A 14,240-nucleotide genomic window follows, 5' to 3' on the forward strand; every position below is an offset into this window, starting at 1 on the left:
CTAAACAGAACTTGTGGGGTAAAACAGGCATCCAGGGCGTCCGCAGATGTTCAGCTGGGTAATAAATGAACAGTGCTCTTAGTGAAGAACTGACCTTGGATGGTGACAGGAGCCATTCTTCTCTCACACAGACGGTCTTCTCCTGTCCAAAGCAAAAGAGAGCAACAAGCGCGCGTGTGCCTGCCTGCGCTTCTGCGACTGAGCCAGCAAGAAAGGGAAAAGCACTTAAGTTCATGCACATTTTTATTGAGTAGTAATATAAAATGCTTCTTTCATTGTTACAAGTGCATGCTTTGATTGCCAACATTTCGAAGTCAAATTACAAAGGCAAGGCTGTAGGCTGTAGTGAATTACTTGGGCACTTATACAATTGTTAAAAAATATCAATGGACTGTTTTGTTTCCTTTTCTTTTTTCAGAATGAACCAGTTGAAACCCGTAACTGATATACAAAGGGAAAAAAGTGAAAAAATTACACATTTTGTGGCACGTGACAGAACAGAACAAAATGACTAAACCATTATGACATTGACAGTTATCATGCATTTAGAATTTCACATGTAACTACAAACTTATTTAAATTTCACAAGGTTTGCTAAACATGCTACCCATCTATATGTGCACTGACAAGCTTATGTTAAAAACTTTAAGAATACTCTCCCCTTAGATTTTTCAAAGCTTTTTTTTTCGATTACAAAATTTCAAAGGCATTAAGCATTTTTTTTAGAGAATATAAAGTACGCCAGTATACATACATTTCCAGTATAAGTCAGACCACTAAGCGCATTACAGTCCCATACAGGCCTATACAGCCATTTTTTCTTAAAAAACATGCATAGGCAGATTTTTACAGAATATAGATGCTTTTCACTGCACTTAATATGGTGTCTTGTTCACTATACTTAAAAATGCACCACTCATAAATATTTAAATTCAGCAAGCCACAACCAAGACTTGATTTACCAAAAAAACCCAGAAAACCCCCCAAACCAAACCCCCCTAAATATAAACAGCAAAAAAAGATAAATTTTATCATTATTCCAGTTTTTTTTTAAACAAAGAAAAGGATAATTGCTGCCAAATTAGTAAGATAAGTGTTATATTTAAAGAAGGGCATTGAAGCACACTAAAGAAACCTGAGGTAAGCATAATCTGTACAAAATTAAACTGTCGCTCTCGCTCGCTCTCTCACTCTCTCTCTTTCTCTTTTTTTTGGCATTTTAAACAAATTTCCAACATTCTTTTTTTTTTCCTCTATATTTTTAAAGACTGCCTAATTTATTTCATAGCCATTGTCTGACAAGAGTAGCAAAACATTATCAATAAATAGTCCTTATTTAGTTTGTACATTTTGTTAAAAATGTTTCGATGTTGTCCATGTTTAGTGCTGCAACTGTAAACGTACAATAGTTAGTAAGAAATTAAACAAAGTTTTCATGTCCAGTAACATAATAAAAGGCCTTTCAGTAACATATCTAGACGTTCCAAATGCAGTAGGAAAACATGTTCATTCCCCTAACTTTGCAATATATACCAGCATGAGCTTCCATTTTTCTACAAGCATTTTAAAGGCATATCCAAAGGAGGTGTCTCTCCCCCAGCCCCCCTCCCACCAAATTAAAGTTGACGATCTCTTCGTAGATGATTTTTGTAAACTGAATCCAACACCTGGCCCCCAGAGCAAGTAAGCTATTATCAGAGGCAAGAACATCCCACTGCTGATGTGCAGCAACCCCATCGCGCCCTGCAGCTCAACCCCCCTCCCAGACAGTGGTCACTGAATATTGCTGCTATTACTGCCGTTGCTGTCCGTGCCATTAGTCTCTGTGGAGATTGCCTTGTTGATGGAGTTAAGGTTGGCATCGGATGGCACGTCTCTGCGCGGAGGCATTCGCTCATTAATTCGATCTAAGCCTTTCGCCTCTTCGAAGCTAGTGATCTTATGCTGGGGTGAAAATCCTTTGATAGCTAAATAAAGGATTATTAAAAAGTAAAATTAGCAAGGTAGAAGTCTCGGCAGCTTTTCCCCCAACTTAGCAATGAGTGCGAAAGTCCTTCTTTGAGAAGGTGTCAATGAGAAATTTGACAACATGACCGACTCCTTACCGTGCTCAGAAAGAGATGGGGGTTAACCACCACCGTCTCTTCAACACAACTATTTTTTTCAACAAGATCAGCTTCCAGTATTTTTTTGTCCATCTTAAAATGCTAAGAAGCTGACATGAAACTACAGTTTGCAATCACGAACTATGCTTAGGGCACTGCTGTAAGCTGTTGAGTTAGCATTTGTCCTCATCACACATCGTGCTTTGCTGTAACATCCTTAATCAGGCAAAACTTCCATTTGACTTTCAAAGACCAGGGGAAAAAGCACTGGCCAGTTAAAGATGGTGATGACACAGTGAGGCCAGTTTGGGGGATATACGCTAATGCTATGGGAAATTTGGGACAACCCTACAATATGTTGCCTTATGTTCTCAACACAGGTGAGCTGCTTGTTGATTGGTCGGGGCAGTTACCCTCCTGGGTCAAACAGCGGTAACGCTGTGCAACACGGACCAGGAATATTGTCATTTTGGTACATGTGTACAGTTTAACTTTGGAAACGCGCTGACAAAGGACCAAAGCTCCAACTGAACCCGAGGACTTCTGATCTGCCCTTCAGCAGTGACACTGATGAGGCCACACCAACCTCAGAAGGCAGCCACAGGCTGGGGAATGTAACTGTAGAGTGTGATTTTTATTTTATTTTTTTTCTCTCTAATTGGAGAGTTGAAGACCTTTAGATTTAAAGCTAAAGAGAAAAAGGCACCATACAGTAGGTCACAGCTCCGTAGATAATTTGTCATAGCCTTCTGTGTGTTTTTCTCTTATCTGCACAAAATCAATGCATTGCACTTCCAGAACTGGTGCTTTTACTATGCCGCTATCTTAACATGCCATAGAGCAGAAATGGTGTGTTAGTACCAGGAAACTGCAAACTCCCTGGGGAGAAAATGGTAGGGGAGTTTCAAAAGTAAAATACAGTATTCCTTCCCTCCCTTTATCTTCTCTTTACCCTGAAGTACTCCTGCTCTCCTTCCAATATGCAGTCCTGATTCTGGACAAGCTGGTAGCTTCTGTTAAAAAAAAAGTGAAAAAATCCAAAACCCCAGAATATCCCTGGTACCAATCTACCACTCTTTACATCTTGGGGGGAGCGAGAAAAGCGTTTTCATGCTGATACTTTTGCCAACCATTCCTGTGAAAATGGATAGATCCCGTTTGCTTCAGGATTTAGTTCCTTAGCCAGTTTCACAAATGTTACATTGGAACTTTGTGAAGTGCATGGGTTTTAACATGTATTGTACTTCAACTGAGAAAAACAACAACAATGTAATGGTGATTAGTCAAGTGAGCAGGGATGGAGCAATGAAAACAGAACAGACCCTACAGTGAGTTTTTTCCCATTGTTTGTTTCATTTGTTGTTTGTTTGGTTTTTTTTTTTTACTTTATCGTCTACCACAAAAAGTGAGATGTCTAACAAGCACCCAGGCCAAGCCCTTTAAAGCAACAGTGTAATGTATGGCCGTGTTGAAGCTGAAACACTTGCCGTGCGCTGGAGCTTGCCAGTGGCATGCCCTAGTCGGTGTTAGCGGGCCCTGAATCAAACGGCAGAGGGACAATTGGTAAAGGGGGAAACATTTTCTCCATCGTTAGCTTTGTCTACGTAGTCATTACGACCACAGTCACAGTGTCTAACTAGCGAGGATGGCAAATCAAGAATTCACTTGAAGGGTGTATATTGCTGGAATGAGGGCACGTTCAATTGGTTGTATTTCAAGCGGACACGCTATCGTCTGTAATAGTGAGGAAGGTGCTCTGCTGTAGTTGCTGGTCAGACAACGAGTATTAGCAGTTTACATTGAGAGTATACTAAAACACAACACATAGTCACAGAAAATCACAGAAAACAGCCAAACTGTCAACGAGAATGCACACTGCAGATTAGAGATTGCCGATAGGAATAGATAATTCCAACATAAATAGCAGCTTACTCACTGCTATTTAGAAAGCAGTTGTATTTTCTCTTACTTGTTTAGTTCTGTAATTTTATTCACTGCTTTACAAAAATCAAAAACAAATTCAACTGGCCAAAAGGGCACATCTTACCAACAGAGAGCAATCATCAGATTTTTTTTTTAATCAACTAAAAGAAAAAAGTACCCACAGATAATTTGAGAGGGGCAAGAACAAAATACAACTGAAGAATTTTGTTTTAAAGGGGAATTCTGAAAATTCTTCTTCCAAAACTTTATAATGCTGAAAGAATATTGTGAATCTACATTGCAATAAGTGATTACTTAGGTTTTAACTGTAGCATTAAAAATTGCTTAAGGGTTAAATTAGAGTTCTGTCAATAAAGCACCACAGTTTTCAATACTGAACATTCAGAAATCTTCTGAGGCAGCCAGACACTTTATATTTGTAGCTAAAATAGTGCTGGTGTTAATGGTTGCTCTAATGTAAATATCCAGTGTGTAAACTGCCACTACCAGAGGAAGCAGACATCTTGCAGACAAATGTCTCATGTTGTTTTACTTTTAAAGAGAAACAGAAACATGAATTGTAACAAAAGACCAATAAAATTTTTCTACCAGTGACCCAAAAGAAAGGAAACAAACTGAAGCAAAAAAGTGGGGGGGGGGGAACCCAACAAAAAGAGAGAATATTTATAAAAAGCTGTGTGTTTTCCTCGACCAGGGATTGCTGAGGGTGGTTTGAGTGGAGACCAGATCCAGCCTCCAGCATGCAACTTTTGAGCTATGTGTCACAGAGCTTTTACAAGCTGCTGCCGAGCCATGTCCCAGGAAATCCAAGTCCCCTGACCTCCTTCTGTGGCATTACTCAGTGCTTAATTCAACATACAGCAATTCCAACATGATTGTAACTTTCAGAAAGGAAAAAAACCACAACAGCAGCAATGGAGGGAAAAAAAAACCAAAACCCAAAAAAAGGCATTTTCCCCTTTAAAGCAATTACATTTTGGTTAATACCGAGCCACAATTGTTAGCCCAACACCCACACAATCTGTACAAGCTACAGCAAAATGAATACACCCAGCAGAGCCCTTATCTGTTGTGGCACCAACAGAAAGGGGACTGGCCAATTTACCTTCATCAGCCTCAATAGCCTCAACAGTAGCTGAAGAGAAGAAAGGGGTAGCAAAACGAATGAGAAAAATGAGCAGAGGATTTTAACTCTAAGAACAAGTCAGTGAAGAGCAAAGGAGCTACGACACTAATGTTACTGTAAGTGCTGGATTTTGGCAAAACAGACACACACAAAATGCTTACATAAAAACAACAGTTTGCAGATTGAATTAAGCTATAGTTTGTTTTGAAGCAGAAGTTTCACAAACTAAACATTTTTAAAGAGACATTTTGAGTAGTTTACTTTTGACTCAAAAGAACTGCAGAATGAAAATGCCTTCCATATTGCACATCTGACCTGAAAAGGTCATCGTATAATTCTCCCAGCTTTGAGTAAGAGCAGTTTGATTTCCTCTGTCAAAAGAGAACGAAAAATGGCATAAAGCCATCACACAAAATTCATACCACTTAGGATGTCAGCTTGAAAAGTATTAGCTGCCAGTACAAGGCAAAAGAGCCACATATACAACTTCTCAGAATGAATTTTTTCTCTCTCCTGACTAAAAGAAACCTCCCTACAACACGGGACAGAGTTTGCTCCATCTCTAGGTGTCTTTTTTGTCAACCCACTCTCTGAAAACAGCATTCTTCTAGTATTTTATTTAAATCAATGGACATAGATACAAGTTTGGACCCATCGGACCTCCAAATGTAAACTCTGATCAGAGAGAGAAAATTTGTAATCGAGAGGTTGCTGCAGTGTTAGAAATAGCATGTTACTACTGCTTTGAAACCATTCATTCTTCTTAAAAACATAATTTCATTTGAATTCTACCCATTAGCTTTGGCATGAATTTGTTTCTACAGTCAGAGGTTTTGAAGCTGATGCAAATCAGCAAATGTAATCCAATATAGCAGTGATACAGTTCAAATATTTAAAAAGAAATTTTGATTTTCAAAAACTTCTCTGGTTTAGAGAATAGCTCAAGAAGCCAAGTTTTCAGGAATTCCTCTCTTATTGTTTGTCTTATTTTCCCCTAGGTAAAAGCTCTTTTTTTGTCCTCCATAAAACCCAAACATGTTTTTTTTGTAGTTAGGATGTTAAATATGGATTGAGATCTCTACTAAAAGATGTAATCTATTATCTTGCTGCATGGGGAAATGGGGAGCTAACCCACATGCACCAAGGTAATCCTATGCCTCTCAAGCTACAGAGCAAGAGATGGCAAAAAACAAGGAACGAAACCAATGCAAACTCAAGAGAAAAGGAAACACGATAACTAGGATGAGAAATTAAAATGAATAACCAGATCCAAACCAGCACTGACACATTAGGGGAAAAAAAAGACAACTAAAATGTATACTTCCACAACAGAACATACTACTCATATTTTCTGTTAATACATATGGTAATATAAATTTGTGCTTAACAGAAACTATGTAAACTTCAGTTTATTTGGTGAATGGGGTACTACGTGTTAACTAATGCAGAAGCTTGTGTATAGTAATGTTTTACTAAGCCAGAATACTGCAGTATGAGGTTTTCTTTTTAGCCACTGGAACAAGAACTTTAGGCAATTTTCTCAAATTCATTTTAATTCTAGGAATCAATAGCAGTTTCCTTGGACCAAATTTTCTGACAAACGTAAAGCAACTGCATGGAGAAAAGCCTAGGTAAAGACCACTACCCCATTAAGAAAGGCATCCTGCCGAATCATATTGCAGCATTTTCAAAGCAGAACGTTACTATGTCCGTAACACACAAGTCATCAAAAAGAAAAAAAGGGAAGGCAAAAAAAGGGAAAAAAAGGTTTACCACCGTATACCTGAATCTTCTAGGTAAAAGAGACAGTAAAGGGAAAAATACAGAGAAAGAATGCTCCAGGAAGGAAACAGGAAAACAAGAGGCTGAGACTGTGTTAAGGTTATAAAGCATTTCTATTTCTTACATCTACTGCCAACAGAACCTCAATAAGCGAGAGACATTCTTGTGTGCCTGCAATATACTCTACAGCAATACACACACAAAAAGGAGAGCTTACAGTGGTAAATTAAATAGTTTGCAGCTCCTTATTCCTAAAGGAATATTTCAAAGGCAGCCCTACTACAGACTTACAGATTCCCTGTAACAAGAAGCAGTTGGTATAAAACTGAACTGACAATCTGTATTGTGTTTGTGTACAAGGCAAATGCACTGTTTGTAAGAGCCTCCCTTCACTTGGGCTTAAATCAGAGTGAAATTGTTCTCATGCTGTCACCTAGAATTACTAGGAGAGAAAATCTAATTCTAGAGCTATTTTCCATTGGCGATTCTCTATGAGGAAGAACAAATCAGATAAAATAAAGAGCTTGAGTGTCATTATCTAAGCTGAACCTTCAGTACTCTGTGTATCAAAGGCTGCTCTTAAAAAAAAAATTAAAAAAAAGATGCTGTAAACTGTGGGAAGAGAGCACTTCACATGCAATGCTCATCTACCATTCTGAACAGTTGATTTTCAGGGACTTTCCTCCCCCCTCTTTCTCTGCAAATCAGTGGTACGTAATGCCTTGAGAAGTGGCCTTACATGAACTGCTCACTAATGCTTCAGAACAAGAAACTGCCTGTTTCATTCCGCCCTTTATTTTTTTTCTGGGAAGACTGTGGTTACTTTCCTTGGGTTCTGCAGCTGAAAACCAATTATTTTTTTTACACACAATGACACGCAGAGGCAAACACGCTTACCGCTTTGCAGTGTTTGTTTTCCTCCAGAGAGCACACCACTGGGCAGCATTCCTGTTGGAGTCAAACCTTTCAGTGTCAGCACACTTTCACTCTCTTCTCTGCAAAAAGGGAAAAAAACCAAAGTAAATAGATGTCTCCTTTTAAAAACACAGAACACATTTTAGACACCTGCCCTACAATGACTTGGCATCTCTAATTTCCTTACCAGGACACATTGCATCTGGTGCTGATACCGGCATCAGTGCAGTTCTCCCCACTGGTGTGCAAGTGCTTCACATTTGCACCACACCAAGCACAGGCTTCCATTATAGTTAACACTATAACCTGCACCTATGGAACAATGTGTAACACACATTGGAATATATATACGTAAAACCACAAACTTGATAGGAGAAGGACCAAGGAAGCGGTTATTGCCAGCAATACATTTAAGTGTCTTACATTATGTGGTCCAAAATCGACTGAAATTGTTTTGTTTTTGTCTACATGAGCAGTCAGGTGCATTATTTATTAATGATCATCAGCCACTTACCAAGAAAAAAAGCAGCTAAAAGGTCATTACAATAAGCACTTCCATCCTTACTACCACTGTTCTTAATAGTTTTGTAAAAAAATGAAACGGGATTCAAGAAAAATGTTTTAGAAAACCTAAATATGTTTTGGCCAGTCTTCAAATACATATAGTTTTTAATATATGGCAAGAGGAATACAACAACTCTATTCAGACAAGCCGTTAAATACAGCTTTCTATGAGCACTGTAATACTGTCTATGCTGACATACTTTCTCAGCAGCAAAACTGACCCCAATTCTTTAAGAGAAACCTATTTTGAAGTGCTTTACTTTGAAATTTATAATGACATTAAGCTGGAGGAAGCAAGTACGAAGACAGAATTTAGTTCCACATTCATTTGAGGATAATGTGGTTTTGTCTATCAAAACTGTCTCTCACCAACTCTACTCCTTACAATTTTCTTTAGACCTACGTGCTCTGAATTACTCACACATTTCAAACAGTTCTTGTTTATCCACTATATATACTCTCCAGGTTCTATATTTAGTCTGAAAATGATTCTCCTTGTACACGCTTTTCTTTGAGCAAGTCAAAATCAAATTGTGACCATTTTCCTTGCCAGTTACCTAAGCAATTAAAACTAATGCAACAGCCAAATATTTCCAGAATTAACACAGTATTTTAATCATCAAGATTTACACACCAAAGTTTTTGCTTTCTCTTGATTCCTTGCCTCTGCGAGCAAATGCATAATCTGCATTTAAAATTCAGTCCATTTCATCTCTTTTTAATTAAACCGCAATGGCACTTTTAGCTTCACCTTCATAAGATAAGTTAATTCATTGTATTTTTATCTTTAAACTGCATATTGCAGGAAACCTCTGTATCATAAATGTTGAGATTTTTTTTAGACTTGAATGTTCCTTATTTTCTATTTGATGTTCTTTACTTTCATTTAAAAAAAGGAATATAAACTGATTAAATATTTTATTTACCACCTTCCTGTCTAAATATATCCAAAGAAAATTCAGACTTGAGAAATAAAGTCAGAGAGAGGCAATGACTGTAAATCATGAGGTCTTCCACTGAGCTTAAGCCACTCATTTATAACCTTTGAAACTCAATCCAACACTATTTTGATATCTAGTTTTTGAGACTAAATTGGCTGAAATGATCTCAGTTTTACATTCTGGTTATATCCTTGAGGAAAGCAGCTAGTCTAGCACAGAGAAGAGATGTGTGACCGAGTCCTTTGAAGGTGGTCAGATCAAGTGCTGATCACAGGGAAATGTTTTTCAGGAATTAGTAAAATAGATTTCATAGAACAGCAATGACTCAAACAGGAACTTCAAAGGTTTCCAAAACAGGCTGATTCAGATGACTGTGCCACTGCAGCCTCTGCGGGGTTACACACAATTCTCAGTCACTCTTGTGTTACGTGTGGATTGTGCTGGCAAGACAGGAAAAAAATAACGCAAGCTTTTCTATAGGAACAGTATTTGGAGGATTAATCTCATGTCATTTTTGCTGTCTAGAAGCCTGGCACCTAGATGAGGAGAATCAGCCTTTCCCAGCAAAAGAGAAGTCCTCCCAGGGGTCAATGGATGAAATGTCACGCACGCCCCTGGAAGACTGGTCAGCAGAACTGCTCATGAGAGGGACCTCTCTATTTGCTGACTACGCCTCTGGCCACAGTAAGGATGCGCTGTATTTGCTGGTTAAAGGTAAGAGAGAACAAATACACTCCTAATCTTCAGTCCTTCCTGCAAAGTTTTATGGTCCATCAGTAACCACAAACTGTAAAAGGCTCAGCAGCTTCAGTGAGTGAATCCCTGGCTTCTCCTCTACCAGATACAGACCATTCTGGACTTCTGGAGATGTTGAGATGCATGTCTCAATGCAAAAAATTGTATCATGAACAACTCTGAGATGAATTTGACTGCTTTTCAGGGAATGATCAAAACTGATTTCCATCAGTGCCTCAAAATGTTGATTTTCATGAAATAATTTAAGAGGACTCAAAGTTTCAAATGGTGCTAAAACTCTGAGCTATGAGGTTCATGCATATCCCTTTAAACAGGGCACACTCAAGAATTATGCTGTACCCTTCTTCCATCCCTGAAACACTGAAAGGCTCCTGACCCACAGTTCCCTTTGAAAAAGTATTTGACATATAGGTGCTGTCAATCATTTTCAAATTATAAAACTCAAGATATATCAGCTGGGCATCCAATTTCAGGCCTTTCTGTATATTTAACTTCAGTTTCTGTTAAATTAATTCTGTATTTCAAAAGGTGCTCTACAACAAAACAGCAAATCCAGAAGCTGCAGTTGAAGGTTATGGGAGAAAGCCAGGTTTCCCAAACTTTGTTTGCCCAACTATCATCAGAGAAAAAAAATCATGCTGTTTTATAAAGGTGGTGGCAATGTCAGCTCCAGGCTCTCCGCCAGACTTGGTACAAGGAGCAGGTGGCAACATCTGATTGTTCCCCCGTCTTGTTTAGACAAAAGGCATGACGCCAACTTTTCTTTTTTTCTTATGGGTACCACTTTGAAGTAGCTTGTGCATCACTAGTAATTCACATATAACACTTTGGGAACCCCAGGTACAAAGCCCTCCATCTCAGTACACTATTTAAAGCTGTGCTGCTGCAATCTGCAACGCGTGGGCGAACTGCTGTGTCCATGTGAAGCCCCACTGACAACCTGCCCACTGCTTGCACACTGCAGATGAGTCTCAAATCAAGCAAGTTTGAGAGTTTCATCTGAAATTGAATGTATTCTTCAAGCAACTATTTTTATTTCCTCTTTTTACACTAATCAAACAATCATACCAATAATTTTTTTAAAAATGCCTTGATTTTACACTAACCATAATAGCCTTAAACTGACTACAGCAGAGAAATGTACTATTACCTGAGGAAAAAATCCCTCTGCTGAAAGAGAGGGAGAAGGAACTGTATTTTCTATATTTAGACCTCAGCACAGTGCAGTACAGCATGTTTTCTACTCAGAGACATCAAATGGAAAGCTCTAAACATTGGGTAGCAACTCATTACTCACGTTCTTGTGTTTGGGGGAGTGCAGCCCAAGGTAATGAGCTGCTGTTGTCTGCACAATGATTTCCTGGATTTTTAGTTAAATGACCCTAATACTGTCATCTTTAATCATCTTTACTCACAGCTGTAGCAACAACTGTGGGTGACAAAGTGGGACAGTTGGCTTCCTTTTTAATGAGACATGACATGGGACATACTCTTTCTCCACATTCAACTCCTGCTTCACAGTGGCTAAGAGTTCATTAGTGTATACCTGGTGAGCTAAAGCATTTTTTTTTTAAAAAAGTGTAACTGAAGTTTTCTTTGCTGCTGTCTTTTGTTTGTTTGTCTCGTTTATGTCCAGGAAAAGACCTGAGGAAGATTATTCAGAGCCATAATGAATAGCAGTACTGTATAAGTAAAACAATCTTCAAAAGGTTCCAGTAAAATTTAGTTGGGTGGTATAAACTAAAATACTAAACTAACAGTAGGGTGCTACAAGTAATCAATCATTCAAATATGTCCTTTAATATAAATAAAAAATAAAAAAATCAGAACCAGCACAAAACCTTACCTTAACACTGAGAAAACTCTAGCCATTTTTCCTATTGCTCTTATCTTGTTCCTTATAACCTCCTTTCGAGCAGCAGCTGTTGCTCCTATGGAAAACACAGTAAAAACAGTTACAGGGATTTGTAAACAATATGTCACTATTCTGAACTTTAAACACACGAAACATCATATTAATGCTAAAGTTTGCCAAACTAAGCCTCATTTGTAGTCAAAACCAAAACTACATTTTTTTATTTACAGCTCAGGACTGATCACTTTTGAACTATCTACTTATGAGTACCTTTAGAGGTGTGATCCTCTTCCTGTTGCACATTAAAGCTGCATGTTTTTTCATCAATCTGAGCTAATTCTCTATTCCGAAAAATGTTTTCAGAGACCATACCATTTTGAAAACAGTCAAAATGCCAAAAAGATATTCAACAGTGCATAAATCATTAAAAAATTAAAAGAAAAGCTAAATAACAAGGGTGTTAAAATCTATTTCATAATATTATAATTTTAAGTGAAAAACAATCATGTTTCAATTTCCTAAAAAAAAGTGATTGAATTAAAATTAAGGCCAAGAGTGTCCAGTTCAGGCTTTCCCATCCCTAGTCAAAAAGTATTTAAATGGTTATAAAACCTAAAGGCAGAGTCCTGAAAACCAGCATTAAATGGTACAGACTGTGTTAGCTGGCAGTAGTTCAGAAAGTTCCATAGATGAAACTTTATTCTCATCACTGCTATTGCCTGTTCAAAATTACAATTATTCTGAAATGTGTGAACTCACACAATAATCTGCCTTAAAAAAAAACCAACAAAAGCATATGATGGAACAGAGACTACAGTTCAGCAAAGTTTATATGTGTACTTGTTACTTGGATAGCATAAAATCTAGAATATTAGCTGTGCAATGGGGCAAGCAAATAGCAGAAAGTGATCAGAACAAGGAATTTCTTTTAATAAGGACCCCCCACATCCCTGAGAAAATGCCACTTTCACTTAATTATCACAATCATAACCACATACATCATGAAGATTTCTCCCGAGGGCTTCTGAATGAAAGATAACCTTGGCTCGTATAGATGCTGCCTGGCAACTCCTGTCTTGGAGGTTCAAGAGTACAACCTGACAATCACTACACATCACGCCAATGCTTCTTTCTTTGCTGCTGCAGAATTTAAGGGTAAAAATGAAATTTTCTAAAAAATGAAAATGTCTATTTTCAATTCCTAGCAAATTGATCCATTTTATAAGGCAGAGTCCATCACAGAAGCTAAAATAGCAGAAATACCCTGGCATTTTAGAAGAAGTGAAAAGGATGTACATAATTTTTCCTGAACTTGAATTTCAAAACGAATAGCCATCCTTTGCAAAAAAAACCGCTTTCAAAACTGAAAATAAACTCTACTCGTGAATCCTAAAGCTGTTCCAAAGAAAGCTAAGTAACTGTAGGAACAAATATCACAGATAACATAAAAACTCAGGATGAATCTCGCTGTAACTTTTAACATTGTGGTCAAGACCAAGTTTAACCCCAAACAGCGCAAGGGATGAGTTTGATAAAGCAGGAGGTCGATAGCCACACACAGGGAACCCTGGAGAGCTGTTTGTAGGGTCACGTATCCCTGACCAGCCTGAGTACAAATGGGTCGACACTAGCCACACTGTATATGCCCACAGCTATCACTATTTGCCTACTAAAATGTTGATAGCTGTATGCTTACATACTGGGATAAGTTCATATGGCTGCTGAGGAGCATAAACTAGATGTCTTACAATCATGCATACTACTTTTACATGCATCCATCTTTTTGGGCAGCTATTAAACACATTATTTCCAGACATTGCGAATTGTCCTCCTAGACTGTCTTGAAATTATGAGCCCATACCTTGAAGTTCAAACTGAAAGAAACTATGCTCAGAATGATGGCTATCAAATCTCCCACATGTAAAGATAAAAATATAAAGAAAATACATAAATAATATAAAGACATAAAGTCTTAGGCATAAATATCTAATTTTAGACCAAGGGTGGGGAAACAGCTGTAATTCCAATGTAACTGAGTTAGATATTCGAAACAGCTTAATGAAAAATTTAAATTAAACAGCAATGATTCAGCTGGGTTCTTCAGGAAACAGAGCATGTACGTTCCTATCTCAGTTACTACAATCTCACGGAACTGTACTCTCAAGATACACAAGACACGGTTTTCACCTTTTTTACCCTGAAAGCACTTAAACACAAATTGTCTTTATCTTTCCCAAGTGTCACTTTCCCTA

At 37.9% G+C, this 14,240-nt stretch overlaps 1 protein-coding gene across 1 annotated transcript in view; it reads right to left on the reverse strand.

Annotated features, from left to right (window-relative positions):
- Positions 1-225: 225 nt before the first annotated feature.
- The window catches only part of PPP3CA (protein phosphatase 3, catalytic subunit, alpha isozyme), a gene marked incomplete at its 5' end in the record, with an annotated part of 34,096 nt that continues 20,081 nt past the window's right edge, over positions 226-14,240 (reverse strand). Inside the window, 4 exons of the mRNA XM_010186912.1 lie at positions 226-1,967; positions 5,155-5,184; positions 7,855-7,952; positions 11,980-12,064. Coding sequence (XP_010185214.1) covers positions 1,774-1,967; positions 5,155-5,184; positions 7,855-7,952; positions 11,980-12,064 — 407 coding nt within the window. The remainder of the gene's footprint in view (positions 1,968-5,154; positions 5,185-7,854; positions 7,953-11,979; positions 12,065-14,240) is intronic.

Source organism: Mesitornis unicolor, unplaced genomic scaffold, assembly GCF_000695765.1.
Source record: "Mesitornis unicolor isolate BGI_N332 unplaced genomic scaffold, ASM69576v1 scaffold18856, whole genome shotgun sequence".
Lineage (NCBI taxonomy): Eukaryota > Metazoa > Chordata > Aves > Mesitornithiformes > Mesitornithidae > Mesitornis > Mesitornis unicolor.